We start from the raw sequence: 20906 nt of genomic DNA, 5'->3' as shown, positions 1-20906 counted from the left end.
TTTGTGTTACCTCCTTGCCTCTGTAGCCATCTGAGTCCCAGACACATCACAGCATTATTTTCCAAAGCAAGTTCCACAGATCTCCAGTTTTATGAGTCTGTGATGGGGCTTATTAATGCAAATAGTTAATTATTTTTGGAACATTAGCTTGATCCAAATTGATCTCTTTTCCCCTAAGACTGCCAGGACACCTGGTCCACGGTCTTCTCTACTGGTTCTACTGGTTGTTCCAACATCAGAAGGGTAAAGTTTGTGCTGTGCATTGTCCAAAAACCTGTCATGACTCCCTTGAGAGTCTAGATATTAAGGGTGGTAGGTGACTGCAATAAAAAAGTGTATGTGCTTCTGTGTTGTGACTTAGAACTCTATGATGCTGGCCTGCAGGTGCAGAGGCAGAAAGAGAATCATTTCTTAACTGTAGAATGGCCATGCAATGCGGGCCTTGGTTCTGTTACTCTCCTGTATTGTTAGGTTTCATTCATTCAACAAGCATTATAAAAGTGCAAGTGTTGGACTGCAAAAAAATGGGGATGGGGAAGATCTGTCTGGGCACTGGGAACTTGGAGAAGGAAGGCACTGGCAGCTCAGGGCCAGCTTGTTTAGAAACAGGGGAGGAGCATCTTAAACAATCCTGGTGATGTGGCTCAGGAGACTTGTTTAAAAACAGGCAAGGCCCATCATAAATAATCTTGATGATGCGGCTCAGGAGGCTTTAGCCCTTCCAGGTGACTCTCCTCTCCTCAGTGGTGTAACAAGGTAGACGTAGTGACAATCCGTGGTGTAGAACCACCGGAAGTACTTGCTAACATGCAGATTTCTGAGCCCCAGGTGCTCGCAAGTCGCCCAGGGATTCTGACTCATGCACAGTAGCATTTGGTAACCACAGGTTTAAGTTTTGGCTTTGCCACTGATAGCGCATGATTTGCTTAGCCTCTGAGCCTGTATTTCCCCATATGCAAAATGAAGACAATACCTACCTTGTAATTTTTCTGTGAGGATTAAAAAAAATGTACACACGATACCTTACTCAAGATCTGGACAGAGTTGTGCTGAATAAATATTTGTTGAAGGTATGAATGAATGATGGATAAATAATTAAGAGAACATTTGACTCACAGAATTTCTCTGTTTTTAACCACAGCCTGGCACATAGAAAATACCCTGGGCAACTGCAATAAACACAACTAAACCTTTCCTGAGATTAGGAAACATTCTCCTAAAGTTTCAAGGAACTGTAAATGAGAAAAAAGAGTGTTAGAGAAGATGAGGCACAAGCACTGGGTAATTAATAGGTGCCCAGTAAAAACTTCCTGATCTGTAGTGCCTTCCATGTGAGTTGAACAGTCTACCTGTTTAGTTAGAACAGCGGGTAGCAAACTTTGATTCTAAAAGCTAGCAATATTCTCAAGGTAATTTTGTCTTCTCTTGGGTCACTTACATTTCTTTTTGTGGAAACATTAAGAACATAATTATCTTCATTATTGCATTGTCCCTACCTACATCAGCTGTTGGGAATCCATTCTGCCTATGATGATATTATAAGAATCTATGAAAAATTTGTCTCTTGAGCATTCATTTTGACGTTCAGATTCATTAAAACAATTGCAAATTTTTTTATAAAGGGATCTAGTCACTTTATATTATGTAACATGCACATTTAGAAAAATCACTCAAAGTTGAGGTTCTCTTCTCAAAGTTTTACTGGCATGATTACAGAATAATGCCTGAGTAGCCCCCATGGTTTCAAACAGATGAAAATTATTTTTGAAGCCCTTGTTTCTTAAAATGCTAACTATAGGACCAATCGCAAGGGTGTTTTTTGGGGGGAGTGGGGGGAATGTGTTTTGTGTTTTGATAGCAGCAAACAATAGCTTACAGTAAATTAACTTTCAGAATTCTATATTTTTGAAGGCCCTAGCAACAGACCACCTATCAGAGCCGAAGGCAGAAACTTCCCCTTGCCACTTCCAAACAAACCTCGGCCCCCATCCCCCGCGGAGGAAGAGGTAAGAGAGCATGTTTTTATTTTTGTTTGTTTGCCTTTTCCCTGGTAAAAGAATCACCAGAAACTCCCATTGAATGTTCTTCTGTACTTTTATCTTCCCTTTGTTTTATTTTATTTATTTGAAAAAAAAGTTAAAGGAGAAGATCCAGATGAACAATATGTTCTTTTTCCTTGGCGTTCTTTCAGACTCTTTCAATGGCAAACATGTGTTTTGCATTAAACAGCAAGAAAAATAATCCTGTTTTTTATGTTTATGACCTTGATTCGTCACTTAACTGCTCAATAACCCATTTTTTTAATCAAGCAGGTTATTATGCTAAACTGAAGAAATTACTGTATCTGTATCTTTCCTGAAGAGGTTCCATACTGTAAGGAACTCTTATTCACAGGCATTTTTGCAACCAGTGTCATGATAAAAAGCAGTTCGCACAAAATATCTTCTATTTAGCCCCAGCTAAATGACTCTGAATGCAAATTAAGAAAACAAATGTTTCAGACCTCCTGGAATTGAGGTGGTGATTTATGGAAATGATTACTCAGAGGCTTTTCTTTTCACTTACATCTGTAACTGTAAAATTTATTCAGTTTCTAAAAATTTACATTTTCAGAATTCATTAAATGAAGAGTGGTACGTTTCTTATATTACCCGACCAGAGGCAGAAGCTGCTCTTAGAAAGATAAACCAGGTATTGTGCTATAGTTTATTTTAACATGGTTATAAATATTAATGGCAGAGAAGGGAACTGACCTGTCCTGAGTACCAGTTACGGGCTAGGAATTCTGCTAGGTGCTGTTGCTTTCTGTAATACCTAGGAGACCCATTAGTGCCAACTTCACAACTACCAGCACCCATAGCAGGGATTCCTAGGCTCGGGAATCATTAGGCTGGCAGAAGAATCTCAAGGCAGTCATTTGGTCGGCAGCATCTTAGGAGATTTTATTAATGAAAGAGTCTGTCTTGTCATAGGAATCACATGGTGTCAGAAGGAGACTCTCTTCTTTCTCTCAAAGTTCCAACATCGTTACCAGTTCTATCTTCCTCTTAACACAGACGTGCCATCCATGTTGATGTGAAAGGACCAATATTAAAGAGACGGCAGCAACTTTTTGCTTTTTGCCCTAGACATTTCTAGCTAGTCCTTTAATATCATAAAGTCTTAAACATATTTCCCGTAGCCAGTGCCGAAACTTTACCTTAGATTTATTTATCAGAAATGGGAAAGCAAAAATCTTTCATGTTTCACATTTAAACTCCACACCAGTAGTTCTCAGTAGTAGTTGCACATTTAGATCACCCAGAGAACTTTTGAAAATCCCGATTCCTGGGTCTCACCTTGAGATTCTAGTTATTCTGGGGTGCTGTGTCAGCTCTGGGAGTCTTCAAACTTCCCAGGTAATTCTAATTTGAAGCCAAGACTGTGAATCACTGGTCCAGAAGTATGTTTGTTTAGCAGAGATGTTCCGACAGGCTCAATTAACTTGCAATAAAAGGAACAAAGGAAAGTCATTATTGCCAACTCATGGCTATTTAAAGCTATCCTGATTTGGTATGAGGAGAAGGGAGTAGTTTAAAGGAGTCCTTACCAATTAATTCTATTTTAATATTAAATCTTTACAGTATTAATATTATGTAGCAATAATTTATTGAATGGAAATTTAAAGTACAGGACAATCAAAACAGTAGTTTAGCAAATATCAGAAAAAAGAAAAGAGAACATCTGCATTCAATTTTGCTCAAGTGTCTGATGAACGAAAGACTATCTAGAGATCACAGGGTTTTAAGAAGGGTGAATTTCGTGGCATTTGGATGTTTTCTGACTTTGGATGTGGAAAAGAAAGTTTAGGGAATTAACTCACAGGAATACTAGGAAGATATATCTTGAGTTAACCAATAAAGTTTTTTATTTCTCCTGGCCTTTTATCCACTCAACCACCCATTATTTATTACTGAACAAAAGATTCCGTTTTTATCAGGAGGCTTTAACAAGATTGACTTGGAAATTTCTTTGATACACTCTCTGTTGCCTTTCTTAATAACAAAATAACTCATGACACATGGGATATGTAGCTGTTTGGAGAACTGAACGTTCAATGACAGGTTTTGCACTCAAGAAGCTGCAAAGTGCAACTGACATGTTTGTCAGATCCCTAGAGGCTTGTCTACTACTCTTACAAGCAACAAAAATATTGACTTTTACTGCTCCCATAATAACAGGAATTTGTCTTTTTAGGATGGCACATTTCTGGTTAGAGACAGCTCTAAAAAAACAACAACCAATCCATATGTCCTCATGGTGTTGTACAAAGATAAAGTTTACAACATCCAGATCCGTTATCAGAAGGAAAGTCAAGTTTACTTGTTGGGAACTGGACTCCGAGGGAAAGAGGTAAGGATTTCAAATTTTGACATTTTCCCAAAGTCTTTATTTATGCCACTCTGCATGCCTTCGTGGAGCCATCTTTGGGAGTCCGTGCTGTATGGCAAATTTAGGATTAAATCACATGAGTGAAGCCCTTCATTTATTGGAAGAGAAATAAAGCAAAATCTTTACAATGGTTACTTCTGCCATAGGATTCTTTCTTGTATATCTTTTATTTCAAATAATCACATGTATAATTTTCAAAATCAAGAAAAAGTATGTTAACTTAAAAAAATCTATTTAGATGGTGTCAAAGGAAAGTTCCCACTATTATTCACCTCTGTGGCATAATTTTAACGTAGGCTGCATTTTAAGTTGACACCACCTGGAAAAGGGGAAAAATTAGAATATTTGCTGGGGTGATTATTCAAATACTTGGCTCATTTCTTAACAAAATGGAGGTTTGGCCCTGTGAGGATGGCCAGATCGCCAAAGAAATTCTCTGTTAGGCCAAGGTTTAGATTCTCATGCCAGTCACTTTTTGAGTGATAATCAGAAGTGATGGAAAGAAACCCTCAGGGCTAGTTTTTTGCAAAGGAAACTGACAACTGAAGGTAACGCCCCGAACATACTCTAAGTTCAAAGTTCCAAGAGGAGGACCAGCTGAATCAAACATGTCCAGAATGAGAAACAGCTTACCCATAACTTCTGCTTCACATACTTCTGTTATGATAATGTTAATGAATAGAAAAAAAATGCATGCTTGTGATCAAATGTTTGAATCACTGGTCGGCAGTGGATAGAGCTGCACAGACCCTATAGGAGCAGAGGTATTTGCCCTTCAAGATTTATCTTGGTCCAGTGTGGAAATACACAAGTGCAGACCAACCACGCATTGCAGCTCCCATGGAGGGAGGCACCTAGCAGATTAGTCTTAAAGGAAGTGCATTATCCTGTTAGGGTTCCCAGGTGAGTTGTGACCCACATCTAGAAAAATCAGTTAGGCTTTTCCCTCTCTAGCAAGCAATCAAGGCTGGGGCGATCCAGGCTATGGCTGCAAATATTGGTTGCTGAGCCTTTATGAGTGTGAAGGTGGCGGTGAGGACACAGCAGAGAGATCATGAAGGAACTCCTGTGCCATGCTTCAGATCTCACCTCTAGACACCATGAACCGTGTCTGACCTCCTGAGTCCTTATGTTTCCTAACACTATTAATGACTGGGGGTGAAATAGAGATGCAGAAACCAAAACCAAAACCAAAAACAGAGCAACCCGAGGCAAGAATATTGTAATAGTGACTATTTAAATGACCCCTTCATATGAAGTTAAAAATATATGCATTTCAAATTACATATATATATATACACACGCATGCACATATTTTATCTATGTTTTTTTTTGAGATGGAGTTTCCTTCTTGTTACCCAGGCTGGAGTGCGGCAATGGTGCAATCTCGGCTCACTGCAACCTCTGCCTCCCAGGTTCAAGCAATTCTCCTGCCTCAGCCTCCCAAGCAGCTGGGATTACAGGCGCACACCAGCACGCCCAGCTAATATTTTTCTATTTTCTAGTAGAGACAGGGTTTCACCATGTTGGTCAAGCTGGTCTCAAACTCCTGACCTCAGGTGATCCACCGGCCTTAGCCTCCCAAAGTGCTGGGATTACAGGCGTGAATTACTGCACCCGGCCCATATTTTATCTTTATCTATGGTTTGTTGGATGTTTATGAGGAATTTTTTCAAAGTTCTATAGCAGAAATCATTAAACTAATTGCCACATTTACATTTTTTCCCCCACAATCCTCATCACTTGAAGAGGCAGCATATATTATGCAGATAAAAAAACTGAAGGTGAAGTTCCTGCTTTTCATTCCAATGTTGACTCATCTCCCTATCTTGACTCTTTCAGGACTTTCTGTCTGTGTCAGATATTATTGACTACTTCAGGAAAATGCCACTTCTGCTCATTGATGGGAAAAACCGAGGTTCCAGATACCAGTGCACATTAACGCATGCTGCAGGGTACCCATAGCAAGTTATAGCCGAGCAAATGAACCGTCCTCCTGCCTCTGTTGCCAACACGAGATCAATCAGCCTTGGTCAACGGACAAACACTTAGGACTGAACAGAACCCCTCCCCATGAACACAAGGGTTTTATCCTTTCCTTTAAAAACAGTGTTTGAAATGAAGACTGTCAAATATCCCATAATTTATTTATTCTTCTTCAATGTTTGTAAAGTGCATGAGTCATGTTCAACTTGAAGTCTAGTAGTGCACTGTAATAATTCATTTTTTAAAAGATTTTTTTTAATGCCCATTTCAAAATACAGTAGTGTACACAGCTACAGAAACAATTTGGGGCAAGTTTTAAAACACTGAAACAGTAATAGTTATTGGTATCACATAAAACTGTTTTGTTTTTTTACAGCCAAACCCTCTGTCAGTCAGAGGCATTCATTAGTTTTATACACGTAATTTGAAAATCACTAAACCTCATTTTCTCAGCAGCAATAATTTAAGAGGCTTCAAAAATATAATTTCACTCTTACTTATTTGGTATTTTTTCCTGGGGGGATTTTTATGTAATTTTTTATGAAAAGATAAATGCATGTTGAGACAACTTCTGGGATTAAAATAGTCTTTTGCTTTACTTTTTTGGTTTCCTAAAACAACTTTATTGACTTTTAGTCCATACTGTTATATTTTTGTCTTAAAAAAAATTTAAACTACAAATACCAAAAGAAAACATTTTAAATTTAGGGATGAGACTTTGGTGTATCGTGGGTCTAGGTTTAATGAACACATCTGGGGATAAGTTGGCATTTCTTCACGTCTCCACACCCACACCAACCGTCACACCACCCCTCCCCACCAACCTTCTCCCAACCCCAAAAGCATTGTCCAGGGATACAGATTTTACCAAAGGCTTCCTGGGAAGACGAGGGAGCAACACTTTAGATTAAATGTGATCAGACATTCCTATTATATATGGCTCTTCTATCTCTTGTTATCCCCCTGACAGCTCTGCCATAAAGTCCCTTCTCCTCATCCTTCCCAAACAGGCTGTATAAGTGCTTTGAGGTAATTAAACTCTTTCCTCCAGTTTACAAATATCACTTAACAAAAAATATAGGCATTCAGCCAGATTAAAAAACTGGTATTCAGCCAAATAGTGACAATCAGTTGTTCTTCAAGTTTTTCCCTTTGGGACCTTGGTTGTTATTGCACAACTTTTATTAACAACAATTTTTGGCGTCTCTGCTTAATCTACAAGTTTTCAAAATGGAAAAGAGTATCTTGCATCTTCATTTTCATGAGCTAATAAAAGGGGTATTGGAAGGAATCTAAGAAGTCACCATTTTAAAACTGATGATATGTTAAAATAAGGAGTATGCAGAATGTAGAGACTTTTAACTGTTGACAAAAATGGTGTTTCACAAAATCTCATCCTTAACAACCAGAAGTTCTCAGTTTAGGGTCCAAAACTTGGGAGTTTAAGGCTGAAAACCCTGCATTCGTTTACACGTCTACACAACGGGCTATTCAGCAAGTATTTACTTAGTAGCCCTTCTGTGTTAAGCAAGTGAGCTAGGTACAAGGTAGTAAGGATAGCATACACCATAGGTTCTCGTATCGAGTAAGCTCCACTTGTCTTGCTTTGCCGTATTCTATCTTTACAATTCAAAAATATCTAAAATGAAGGACCTGATAGATTTCAAAGCAACTATTTGGTAGCGAATCATGTTTATAAAACAAACCAAAGCTCATTTTAAGTCTCTTAGTGGAAAGTGCCATCAGGATTAAGATGTTCTATTCCATGGCTATGACTGAAATCAATGTTGGGGAGCTAATGTTTTCATGACTAGCATTCTCTCTCTGTTCAAGCACCGACAACTCCTTTTGGCTGGGCCTTGCCTCTTTTGGCCACAGACCTTCTATATGACCCCAGGTGCATCAGTCACAGTTGCTCAGAACCCTGCTCAGTGATAAACATCTTACTAAAGCTGGGTCAATCAGGGTCACTCTCTGGAATGTTAAACATGAAGCCTGAGACAAGATCTCTCTTTTATCTGGGGTCCCCAAAGGCAATGCTGTACACTTGGAGCTGCCTGCTGCCCTGCAACTACTCCCATTTACCAATTATCTGGAAGAACCAGTCTACAATAGAAGACAACGAGGCCAACACACAAAAACACAGTAAAAGCATGGACAAATTAGTGGGATCCCTGAAATCTATTCCAACTATGTGCTTCCAAGTCACATGACTCAATAAATGCTTCAGCTGGTTGAGTTGTGCTTGGCGTTCACTACCAGGAGAGTTCTGATTAATATAAACTCATACCATCAATTAATAATTTAGTAGCTCTCTTTCACCCTGAGCCAAATTCAAGCATAAGCTAAAGGATAAGCAGTGACCCATGGCCAATTTCCTATGTCATACGCTTGCCATTAGTGACGTAAGTTAAGTCATTCTTCAAAACATTAAACAGCCTTCAAGAACATGAACTGCTTGTTTACATTATTTTTATTTTGTTTTAAATTATATATATATACAAATTAGTAAACTCAACTCTCCCAAATATTTGTTAGTTCAACAATAAAACAGAAACTCATAACAAATAAGAAATCAGATAGAAAAACTGTTAGAAACAAGGGATACATCTGATATTTTAGACTCTTCAAAGAGGGGGTTGTTTCTTTCTGCTTCTGCTAAGTTCTCAGTCTTGATGGGATGATTAAAATGTAGGATAAGGTCACAAAGCAATAACTGGGAGAGCTCTGTGCAAAACAAAACAGGAGATACTATATTGTAGCACATATGTCATAAAAAACTATTATTGCTTTAAGTAGCTATTTCTTCCTAATTCCTAATTTCCAAGTGATTAGTGATCAAACCACAACTTAAGTGTGTCCCATTCTGACTTAAAATAAGATTTATGTATTACAAAATAAGCATGACATAAAAACTTACTAAAAGGGTGCTCTTTAGCCCAACTTCTCGGCTATATCACTAAACTGCAACTTGATTTATACAAATTTGATTTATATGGTTTTAACTTATTTTTATCTACGTTATACATGCATATAGTACCAAGAATCAGATAAGTCTAAGGCATATTACAAAAAACGGCAGTTCCAATCTCCCAGAGGCAACCACTTTAATTTTTTAATTTTTTTTATAGCTCACTTTGTTTTTGTTGCTTTGGTCATTTCAGTGTGTCTGTTTTGAGTATTTTTATTGTGGGGAGGGGTGCGGTGGTGTTTACCTCTGTAACTTTAAATTTTTTGAGATTTGATTTTTTTTTTTTTTTTCAATTTTCAGTGTTACCTGCCTCTGACACAGAAGATTAAGATACAGCTCTTTCACACACCCTCTTCTCTCCCAATATACTTCAGGAAAAATTTTTGCTTAGCTCAATTATCTAATGTTTAAATGTTAATTATACAAATATTCTTCACAGCTGAGTCTTGTCATATGACATTTTCCTTCCTGCACGCAACCCACCAGAGTTAATAATTGGGTTTTTTCATTGCTGCATTATCAGAAATATATCCTAAATGGCCCCCAATTGAGTAAATTTGCTCTTGGGTTATTCAACACCTTAGCTATTCTATTGTTAAACGTCTCTCCTCTCCTGGAGCCTTCTGATTTGCTCCAATCTGAACTGATTGCTTACTAGCACTGCTGTACAGCTGGTATCTTGGGAACTCCCTTCACTAATATCCTAGAGACTCCTTTTATCCCTCCATTCTGTGGAGTGCCCTTTTCCCCAAATTCCTGTGTCTTTCTCTTTTTGATCTGTTCCCTTGTTTGGTGACATATAGGCTCAGTAACTTCCAGAGGGAATAAAACTATATGTCTGAAAATTTCTCTACACTAATCCTTAATTAGGTTGACTAGCTATAGAAATCTAGGTTGGAAATCATATTTTTTTCAGATTTCCAAAGGCACTGCTGCATTGTCTTCTAGGTTCCAGTGAAGCTGGAGTCATATGAGAACTTTCATATGATTGTTTTGTTTTCAGAAGCTTTACAGATCTTTTTGTTCTCTCAGTAGACTGAAATTTCACAACATTCTGCCTTGGTATGAGCCTATTTTCATGCACTGTGGTGGACTCTTTCATTGTAGAAACTCATGCCCTTCAACTCTAGAAAGTTTTCTTTATTTCTTTAATGAATTGCCCTTCATTCCTTGTGTATGTTCTCTAACACTCTTATTTGTTGGATGTTGGACTTCCTTCACTTCCTAATCCTTTTCCTCCCCATCACCAACACTTTCCATCTCTGTTGTTTTGTTTACACTCTAGAGGAATTTCTTCATTTTACCTTTCAAACCTTCTATCGAGTTTTTCATGTCTATTGTCACACTTTTAATTTCCAAGAGCTCCTTCTTGTTCTCTGAATATCTTTTATAGTATGTAGTTCCTTTTTCATGGATACAGTATCTTCTCTTCTCTCTGAATATTAATAATTTCTTGAAGTTTTCATCTCCCCTCATTATTTCTGTTTCTTCCTCATTCAATCTGTTGATTTTTTCTCTGCTTTTTAATATTAGATTTGTCCCTCAAATATCTGTTGTGCCTTAGTTGCCCATATTTAAGACTGTGACACTAAAAAGACAATTGGAAGTTCTGCACCTGTGGTACTCAATAATGTGGGGTGTTCTGGCTGGGTTATTTTGTTGGGAGAACCTCTGCTATTAGTATCTTTAGATCTTTTATCTTAGGCTGGTCAGATTCCTGAGAGAAAAATCTACTTGGTGGGTATAAATCTGGCTGCCAGTATTTTGGTAGCCCAGTGAAGAAAAAAAAACTGCGGGTCTTGTAATTTGGTAAGTAAACTTTGTTTCAGTGTCCTTCTTTACAGTATACTACTTTCCCTCAACCTATGACTAGTGGTTCCAGGGCAAATATCCTTGTTTTAACCTCAAGTCTTTTGTCACAGTGAAGGGCTAGCTGCCCAGCTATGCAGAGGGCAGAAGAGACCTCAGGGATCTACAATTCTTATATATTTAACTAGTCCTCCTATTATCCATATTTCACCCCTACTTCCAGAAGATCCTGGTGCCACCATGAATTGAGTCGTAGGGGCTATTTTTGGCTTTACCCAGCCAGCTTAGGGTTCAGATTTTTGGGCTTTGGGGTTCAGACTCGTCTATTTGCTTCTCCATTTGCCTTTTGTTTTGTTATCTCTTCTTGGAATCTCTTTACTTGTGGATTTTTGTCTCTTTAAAAATCACTTAAATTTAAATCTCAGGTGTACCACTGACTAGTTGCTTGACCTTGAAAAAGTTAAATCTCTCTATTTACACATCTGTAAATGCCAATGGCAATAGTTCCTACCTCATAGGATTATGATGAAGAGAGTTCATTTATGCAGAGCTCTTAGAAGAGTCCTGGAGTATGGTAAATTCTGTAAAGGTTGGCTGCTAACATTACTATTTACAGGAGGAAGTGAGGGTGCACAGAGTGTTCATTTAATCCTCTACATCTACCAGAAGTCTATCTTCCTAGTGTAGCTCTACAGGTCCCTCAGAGTCTAACTGCCTGACCTACCCATACAATGTCTCAAGAAAACATCTATCATATAGTTATTACATTTTATTTTATGAAAGAATATTCTCCAAACTAGAACAATTAGATAATCAAGTCTGGGGGGAATCTAAAGCTTCTTAACTGTTTTAAATGAGTTCAAGCATCCAGAACCATTTATTCATTTAATAAACATTTTTTAAGAATCGAATCAATCAAGGCACGGTGTTAAGTACTAGAAATACCCATAAGGAGCTTACAGTTGAGCAGGGATAAGAAAAGTAAGGAAATATGCAATTATAAAATAGTATAACAGGTGATAGCAAAAGGCAGAAAGGATAACATGCTGGCTCAAAGTTTTCCATTGTAAGAGTCCTTGACTACTAGCAGTTAACCTGGTGTGTTGGAGGTAGGGTATAGCAATGGGATTTCAGACAGACAAGTATGTGTTGAAACAGATACAGAAAAGCACTTGTGGAGATATGCAAATAGTTCAGTACAGCTGGAGCATAGAACATGCAGGAAGAACAGAGTAAGAGACTAGAGAGGAAAGGAGGGGAATGATCTGAGCAGGTCATATAGTCCATTCTAAGATGTTTAGACTTTATCCTGAGGACAATGGTGAGCCAATGAGGGTTTTCTGCAGATTTGCATTTTAGAAGGAGAATCTTCACTGTGGTGTTGACGCTGGTTTTGAGAAATGATGAATTAAAGGTAGTCATATTTCTTAATATGTACTGTAAATTTGTGAAATATGTAGCATAAAGCACTTTCCAAACTTATTTGGCCATAAGAACATGGACTCTGTTCTACTGTACACCATCTATTAACATCACTTGAAACAGCAGGGTTCACAGATCAAAGTCCAGGAAGTGCTGTCCTAGGGAGAACACATGGAAAAAGCATATTAGGCACTCACTATTTGGTGCCTAACGAACGGCCATGCCCTCTTCTTCTTGGAGTCACAGCTTGATTTTGTTTGAGGTGTTCCTTTCCCCAGCTCCTGTAGTAAGTTCTGACTGGTTCAAACTGGTCTTGGCAGTCCCAGTCCCCTTAGCTGTGGCTGCTGTAAGCATCAGCATGTGATGCAAATCTGGCCAATGAAAGGGAACTGTGCTGGAGGGATCTGGGAGGAGACTTATAAAAAGAGACTGTCTATATATGAGCACCTCTGAAGGTAATGACCATGAGGAGTAATAAAGAGAGTGAACATGACAGAGCAGAAAGATGGAAAGAGCCTGGTCCCTGACAAAATCTTTAAACCTCTGAATTAACTTTAAGGCTCTGCTACCTTGGATCTTCTTGTTTTTCCTTATTGTATAAGTTAAGTTGGTTTTTTTTGTTACTTATAGATGTAGGCCTCATAACCGACACAGGTTATCTTTAAATACCCAAGAGTTGTTTTAAAAAGAATAACTACATATTCAGTGTAGTTTTCATGGTTAGAAATAGGACTCTTAGGTGAAAGCAATAGGGGAACAGATTTCAGCTAGCTGGTGAGAAGGAATTGTTTAAAATAGAATGGATTGACTAGTGAGACAGGAAGTTCCCCAGCATAAGAAATGTTTGGTCAGGGATAGATTATCCCTAGAAATATTCAATCACAGAAATTTTCTTGGGATAAAATAACTGAATATGTCTGTGAGGTGAGCGACTAAACATCATGACCTATAAGGTCTAATCCTACTATATGAATCTGTTTAAAATGAAGAAGCTTTAAGTCACAGAATCTAATTTATACTTTTTAATTTGGAATGGACCTTAGGGGCTTAGTAAGAATTTATAAAGACAATGAATTTTGCTGAATGTGACATAGTCTTGAATGGTGTGTTGAAGGGAAGGAAGGGAAGTAAAATTTACAGAGGTTACACAACCTGATAAGCTTATTAGTGTCAGGGATGGGAATTCAGGTCTGCTAACTCCAAAGTCGAACATAATTCATCTTTAGAGATCTAGTTCACTTACACTGAAAACATTTGTTAAGAAATAGAGAAATCCTAATTAGTGGGCAAAATTTACTTATACCCCAGCAGAAACACAAATTGGCTCTATCATTTATTTTATAACAATGACATGCAAACATTTTAGTGATTCAATACTTACCTTTCATCTTCTTCAACTCCGAAGAAATTGTGCTAATATTTTTAATTACTTTGTCCACATTTAGCTTATGATCAGTAACACGCTTCTTACCCATCTGATTTTAAAAGAAAAACAGAAACAATGTATAAATCAGTATTTATGTGTACTTTTAAAATACTTACATTTTCAGTATTTCTATAAATCTGTTATTTCAGAAATAATTATGAAACAAATCTTTATAAATGGTTAGAATTCTAACATCAAAAGGCATTAATGTGTTATGTAATATTTTTCCAACTAAAAACTCCAACTGGAATTCGTAGGATGAGGTTCCTTCCTCAATCAAACCATATCCACAAGATAGGGCTTACAATGGAAATGAAGACGTCCCCTTTTCAGAAAGCCTCAGCCCTTATAAACTACCTTACAATTTAGTGTTTGTGTTAAGATCTTCTCGAATTTTGTTTATGTAAGTCCATGTCTTTTTCTAACTTATTCTTGAATAACAGGGCCCACATATGATTTAAGTACACAGTGAAACTCAAAAAAGAATTTTATTCTAATTCATTAAGAGGATAATTCAATTATAATCCACTAAGAGTATGGCAAATGGCTGGTTTGGTTTTGGGAGTTAGAGTAATAGACATTTTAATTTTGGTCAACTGAAATGTATAAATCAACGCATTCCTATGTTATACAGTACCTGTATTTAACCAATTGTGTCAGATACAAATATACAGAGAGGTGGTTCACTAGAAACTAGTCTTAAGCTGTTCAGTCTCTCAAAATGACTTGAAAAACTCAATCTCAATTAGCATACACAACTCCAGCAGTGTGAAAGGTGGGCAGTCATGGGTCAAGCTGCTTGTCCAAAATAATGAAAACAAACTAACCTTTAAGTCAATCCTTGCCTCTACCTTTTCCTGAGCAGGAAGAATTTCTGCAATTTCTCTCATTTCAGAGCCACTGTAAAAAAACTAATTTTGTTTCCCAGACATTAATAAAATGCGCTTTGCATCTACCCCCAAGACCCCATTCTCCAGGATGTCAGCTGCCTTCCTTGGGCATGCCAAACCAAGAGTCAAGTTGCAGGGAAAAAGAAAGATGATATTTTAACAAGGGGTGGAGTGGTGGAATTAAAGAACTTCAAAAACAAAGAAAAAGTTTTTTAAAAATAGTAAAGTAGAAACTAAATGATTTTAGAGCCCAAGACAGTGGCCTCTCTCCACTCTGGTTCTCCTAGGCCCTCGAGCACCCAGCTGGTGGGTGGGGTGAGGGCACAGTGGGGTGCTATACAACAATGTAGCTGGGACTGGACTGGAGGCAGGACAGGTCTGGGTCAAGCCCTCCCCAGGGAGCTCGGCCAGGCCACTACCCAGAAAGGAGAGGCTGCTCCAACAGCAATTCGCCGGGAGTGGGGAAGCGGAAACCAGACTGTAGGGGCCATAGGAATGGGGGATCAGAAGCCAGGATGTCGCTGACTCAAGGCCTGATACCACTAGAGCGCCATCTCCGGGCCACAGGACGCCGCCCAGGCCCTCAGCCCGCAGCCGTGCAGAGCCATCGTTAGCACCGCAGGTTCTACTCTTAAAGCCCAGCCTCCTCCTTGGCCCAACTGACACCTGGGAGGAGCCCCAGATCTTTAGGGCCCTCAGCGACCCAACTGCCCATGAAGACCCCCCGGATCTTTGGGGCCATGAGCGGCCCAACCACCCGCTCAACAGCTAAAGATGGAGCCTGAGGCATCTGGAAGTTTCCACAGTCCTCGCCCTCCCAGACAGGATTTGGAATGAACCTTAGGGGCTTACTAAGTTTCTTGCCAAGTGGACAGGATTAGGGTAAACGTAAAATGCCCTCAGAGTGACCCCGGCCTACGGACAGCCACCAGCCGCCGGGCCCACCCAGCCAACCGTCCCCTTCTCGGCCCAACCGACACCCAGGGAGAGGCTCCGAGGCCAGCCTGGCCCACTGCCGCGCGGGATGTGAGGCCCCGAGGCCAGTCTGGCCCACCGCCCACCCGTTGGGTGGTGGAAGGTGGAGCCTCGGGCAGCCTGGAAATTTCAGCGGTCTTCACCCTCCCAAACCAGATTAGGATCCTTCAAGACCGAGCAGCCGTCACTACCCACCTGGCCAACCGTCACCGAGGTTCTGACAGGAGCAGTGAGCCGACGGTGAAGGCGAAGCCGCGCCCCCTGATTGGCCAGCTTCTCCGCCTGCGGCATCCTGGGAGTTGTAGTCCCAGGCAAGGCCCCTACGGAGAAGGTTCTGGATGCCGGGTTACAACTGACTCGCGCGGCCACGTTGGCGGAAAAAGCACTGACATTCCTTACCCCCAGTGTGCCAGGCTTTTGCAACCCTTATCTGCATTTGAGTCGCACAGGATAGCGGTAGCGTTAAGTGCAGACTCTGGAATGAAGCCACTTGGGTTTGAATCCTATCACCTGCTTAGTTGTATAGATGCAGATAAGCGATTAACCATTCAGAGTGCAGATGTCCTCACCTATCGTATGGAACGACAATAACTGCCTTCCAGTGTTAGTTTGAGGGTTAAGTGAGATAATTCATCAGAGGTGCTTGGCAGATACCGAGTGCTCCATAACTGTTAGCTATTATTTTTCCTATAACATTTTATAGGAATGATAATAGTAAAGAGTAGCATGAATAAAGAGATGAGTTGAGACATGGAAAGTGGTTTTTTGCCAAGCTGAGAAGCTGGGATTCAAGCCGTCTTTTGCTTGACTCCAGAGGAATCTCTGCCACTGCAACCTTTGAGGCAGGCCCAAAGATTTTTCTTGGTGCCCTGAGAAATTGAGGAGTTTAGGCCTTCAGCACAAGGTGCTATACAACAAGTCTTTGCTGTGTCTATGCCTCCGCTATAGTACACACTAGCCTCTTGAACCATCACCTTCCTGAAAGCCCACATCACAATCGTTGGGTATTTTATATCCAATTTCCTTCACTTTAACATTGCAGAATTTGTTGTCGAATGCAATTACCTAGATGAGGAGGGACAGAGGAGAACAGAGCTTAATGATAACCAGCTGTATGATCTTAGAAAAGAATATCTTCCTTATTCTGAGTCTCTGTTTCCTTATCTGTTTTCTATTGAGAGGGATGGGCTAAACCAGTAGTTCCTAAATTGTACTAATTGCTGGGCCACTGTTAAGATTCTGTGCTTATGGCACTCATATTATTATTATCTTCTCCTAAACACCTTATTGTCTCCTGTGGTTATCTACAGGGAGTTTCTAAAGGTGAAGAAGTTTTTAATGATAACCAGCTTTGTAAAATACGAAGCTATATTATTGCCTTCATATTTTAAATCTACTTATTTTTAAAATTTAAATCTACTTAAAAATCTTTATATCACCAGTGTTAAATAGAATAAAACATAAAGTCAGGCCAGGCACGGTGGCTCACGCCTGTAATCCCAGCACTTTGGGAGGCTGAGGTGGGTGAATCACGAGGTCAGGAGTTCAAGACCAGCCTGGCCAACATGGCGAAACCTCGTCTCTACTAAAAATACAAAAAATTAGCTGGGCGTAGTGGTGGCCGCCTGTAACCTCAGCTACTCAGGAGGCTGAGGCAGGAGAATTGCTTGAACCCGGGAGGCAGAGGTTGCAGTGAGCCGAGATGGCACCACTGCACTCTAGTCCAGGTGACAGAGCGAGACTCCATCTCAAAACAAACAAAACTCATAAAGTCATTGGAAAAATAAAGACAGTGAAAATAAGGCATATTTTTAATCATGTATATACGCTCTCAACCAGTTGCAGTGTTTTCTGCAGCCTGATATTTTTTGTTAAAATGGGTTCTTATTAAGTGTTACAGAAGTGTTAAAGACAGTCTAGCACAAACCAAGACTTTATTCTTGATATAGTTAGAATGACTGAAAGAGTTAGAAGAGGAATACAAATACGGGGAGACCAACATAGGGTAAGCAACATTTACTTCTAAATTAGGACATTAATGTATAAAACCAAGCAAAAAGAACTGGCTTCATTGTATGATAAAAGCAAGGATAATTTAAAATCAAAACAGAAGGAAGAAAATAAAAGGAGGAGGGTCTTCACTTCAGAATAAGACTATCTTGACAGAAAGCTTACAGGATGTATCCTTTCTCCTCCTCACTTATTTTGATGATGAAGAAGTAAAAACTTCTTCACTTTTAGAAACTCCCTGTGGATAACTGCAGGAGTAAATAAGGTGTTTAGGAGAAGTAGGTGGGTGGAGATAGCATTAAGACTGAGAATCCTGAAAATCAAGTGATGATGGGCACTGGGGTTGGTAGGATGGAGTGTCCTATTGTCCCAAGCACACTGAACTCATTTTTGGGTTCCTCAAGTGTTTGCAGGAGCTATCATAGCTCTACTACCTGTGAATTGGAATCCACAGGATTTTTGGCAGAATCTAAAGGCCTTGGATCCATCCAAAATGCTGACTACTTCTTATGAATATATCCAAACTACTGCTATTTGGAATAGATCATCATTAAGTCATTAGTTATTCACAAAGAAAAATCAACTTTGTGTTCCTTTTAAATAAGTGTTCTAAGAGGAATAAAAGAGATTAAAAACTCAGAAAAAGATAGGTTTAGTAATGCATTTCTCTCTATAAAACTGTCTTGGAGCAGTGATGACTACTTATTGCACTGTTTTCTCTACTTAAATAACTATAGATTTTGTCTCTTTGTGTTTTTTTCCCTAATAAAATGAAAGTTTAAAAGCATGGTCTGCTACTCAGGGTTAGAGACTGTTATAGCTAAGGCCCTAAAATAAAATCTATCTTCTTTAATAAGTTTGCAAATACAACACTTTACTGGAACCCAACACAGGTTGCAGTTGTTGATTCTAATGTTAATCAAACAAAAGGGATTTAAAAACTGGTAAATGCTCCCATAAAGAGAAAAAAGTGCTTCAGACCAGCAAGGTGATCAAGCGTTTTATGGAGTTGAGTGTGTGCACCTCGGCTAATTTTATTACAGATTCTTGACATAAAGTCTTCATTTCCAGGAAAACAAATTGAGTAAATTATCTTACTTCTTCCACTAGATCTCAGGGTTCCCATTTTCCTCCTGTCTGTTCATTATCAATTAACAGTGCTGGCCTCTGTGTCTAGGGACCAGCTCCCTGCTGGAGCATCAACTCCCTCCTGAACCTGACTTTGTATAACCCTGTGTGCACTAATTTGGGAGGCAGCAACATAAGCACGTGTTGGATCATTACCTGGGGAGCATGACCAGCATTTGAAAGATTAAGCAGATTCCTGTGTACCCGAACAACTATTGCGTTCACCAAAGCCAATCACTTAAAGGAAGCAAGAAGCAAGCTGACTTCTGCTACCCTGGTGTGAACTAAAAGCTGCAGTGTCTGCCCACTGTCTTCTTCGAGTAGCTGATGTTACATTATCCAGAGTCATTTTCTTTTTCTTTAGGAGAAACACTTCTGAAATATAGAAGGATGTTATTAATGAACATCCATATTGCTCCTAGGTTAACTGAAGCGTTTTCACTTCTAATTAAGAAATTACAGTTCTGTATCAATATTTCCCTCTGAACAGGGTCATGAGATGTAATATAGGACACCCAGTTAAATTTGAGTTCCAGAGAAACAACAGATTTTTTTTTTAGTATAAGTATGTCCTGAATGTTATATGGCCCCCACTTATACTCAAAATGTATTTGTTGTTGATCTGAGATTCAAATTTAATGGGAAATCCTGTATTTTTATTTGATAATCTGGCAACTCTCTACCCAAAACACTTCAACCCTGAAGAAAGAAAAGAAACAGTGTGAAACCTTGTAGATTCAGTAGATACGAAAGCCAAGAGAATGTTGAAGTTTTCCACCGTGATGTCCAAAATAATAAAACAGATAAACTTACTGTGCCGGAATCTGGCTCTCCTCCTCCGTCAGCATCCCTGGAATGCAAGAGAGAAGCTAGGTTTTTGAGACAGCAGATGGAAGGAAGCTGACAATATTCAACTTGGCACTGTGTTTTGACAGTTGCTTGCTATGCCTTTTTGTCTGAAAACTCCTTGTGCTTGGCTTTTTAGAAGATGCCTTCATCCGGCAAGGCATATTCATGACACAATTTGTGTTAATTTCCAGAGATCCACCAATCAGAGAATACCTGTCTGTTCCAAAATAAAATATGTTTCTAATTCTCTCATGTCAGGCATCCATTCCCCCACAATACCTCCTCTGATTATTAAAGACATAGATCCTGGTGGATGTCATTTCCCTCTGGGCATTGCCCCACACCCCCACACTGTGCCCTCATCAGCATCCAGGCAATGAAGAATTAGCGTCTTTATCAAAAGATGTATTGTGTTCATGAAGTCAATTCCTATAGAATATAAGGGTGTACTCACGTTTTGTTATGAAGAAAAAGAATGCATATGTGCATAAGAGCAAATTTGGAAGCGTATCTACGAAAATGTTTACAAGGATTATTAACATTAATGATAATGAGATTTATTTCTTTGTGACTATTTATTTAGCCTAGTCATAATTTTCACCCCTGTCAGGTGATTTCTCAGCATGATACATCAATCACTTTAAAGCACAGCGTCTCAGACTCTGCAGTGCACAACTTAGGGAGCTTGTGAAAATGCAGATTCTGGGGCCCACCTCAAAGACTCAGCTTTAGTGAATCCAAGGTGAGGCTCCCTGAATCTGCATTTGTAATCCCCTGCCCTCCCGACTCCTTCTATTTTAACCTAGGAAGTCTTTGGATCATGTTTGAGAAACACTGGCTGGCAGCTCACAGGGATACGAAGATTCAATGTCTATATTCTCTAAAGTGAGAAGAAGGAGATGGGCATCCCAGCTTCAATTTCTTTCTAATTTAGGTCTTTGTTTCTTCTATTTCCTAGTAATTTGTTTTATTTTTATATTTATTTATTTATTTGAGACAGAGTCTCGCT

At 39.3% G+C, this 20906-nt stretch overlaps 2 protein-coding genes across 7 annotated transcripts in view; one reads left to right on the top strand and one right to left on the bottom strand.

Annotated features, from left to right (window-relative positions):
* LCP2 (lymphocyte cytosolic protein 2) overlaps nt 1-7015 on the top strand; it is a 49860-nt gene extending 42845 nt beyond the window's left edge. Inside the window, exons 18-21 of the mRNA XM_004042974.5 lie at nt 1912-2006; nt 2614-2691; nt 4237-4392; nt 6274-7015. Of these exons, the coding sequence (XP_004043022.1) occupies nt 1912-2006; nt 2614-2691; nt 4237-4392; nt 6274-6396 (452 nt within the window). The 3' untranslated portion in view covers nt 6397-7015. The remainder of the gene's footprint in view (nt 1-1911; nt 2007-2613; nt 2692-4236; nt 4393-6273) is intronic.
* Nucleotides 7016-8872: 1857 nt separating this feature from the next.
* Nucleotides 8873-20013, bottom strand: C4H5orf58 (chromosome 4 C5orf58 homolog). 6 transcript variants are annotated; one of them, XM_004042975.4, is made up of 6 exons: nt 19862-20008; nt 19205-19423; nt 16106-16975; nt 14873-14956; nt 14001-14094; nt 8873-9144 (listed from the first exon to the last, which is right to left on the bottom strand). In XM_004042975.4, exons 3-6 carry the CDS (start codon nt 16199-16201, stop codon nt 8993-8995), a joined length of 426 nt encoding a protein of 141 aa, XP_004043023.2. In that variant the 5' UTR covers nt 16202-16975; nt 19205-19423; nt 19862-20008; the 3' UTR covers nt 8873-8992. The 6 variants fall into 6 exon arrangements, with proteins under 6 accessions (XP_004043023.2, XP_018883965.1, XP_018883968.1 ...); XM_019028420.3 differs by lacking the exons at nt 19205-19423; nt 19862-20008 and having other exon boundaries at nt 14873-14945; nt 16106-16222; XM_019028423.3 differs by lacking the exons at nt 19205-19423; nt 19862-20008 and having other exon boundaries at nt 14873-14945; nt 15997-16107.
* Between the last annotated feature and the right edge of the window lie 893 nt (nt 20014-20906).

Source organism: Gorilla gorilla, chromosome 4 (assembly GCF_029281585.2).
Source record: "Gorilla gorilla gorilla isolate KB3781 chromosome 4, NHGRI_mGorGor1-v2.1_pri, whole genome shotgun sequence".
Taxonomy (NCBI): Eukaryota; Metazoa; Chordata; class Mammalia; order Primates; family Hominidae; genus Gorilla; species Gorilla gorilla.
This window is presented reverse-complemented; position numbering and strand designations above follow the sequence as displayed.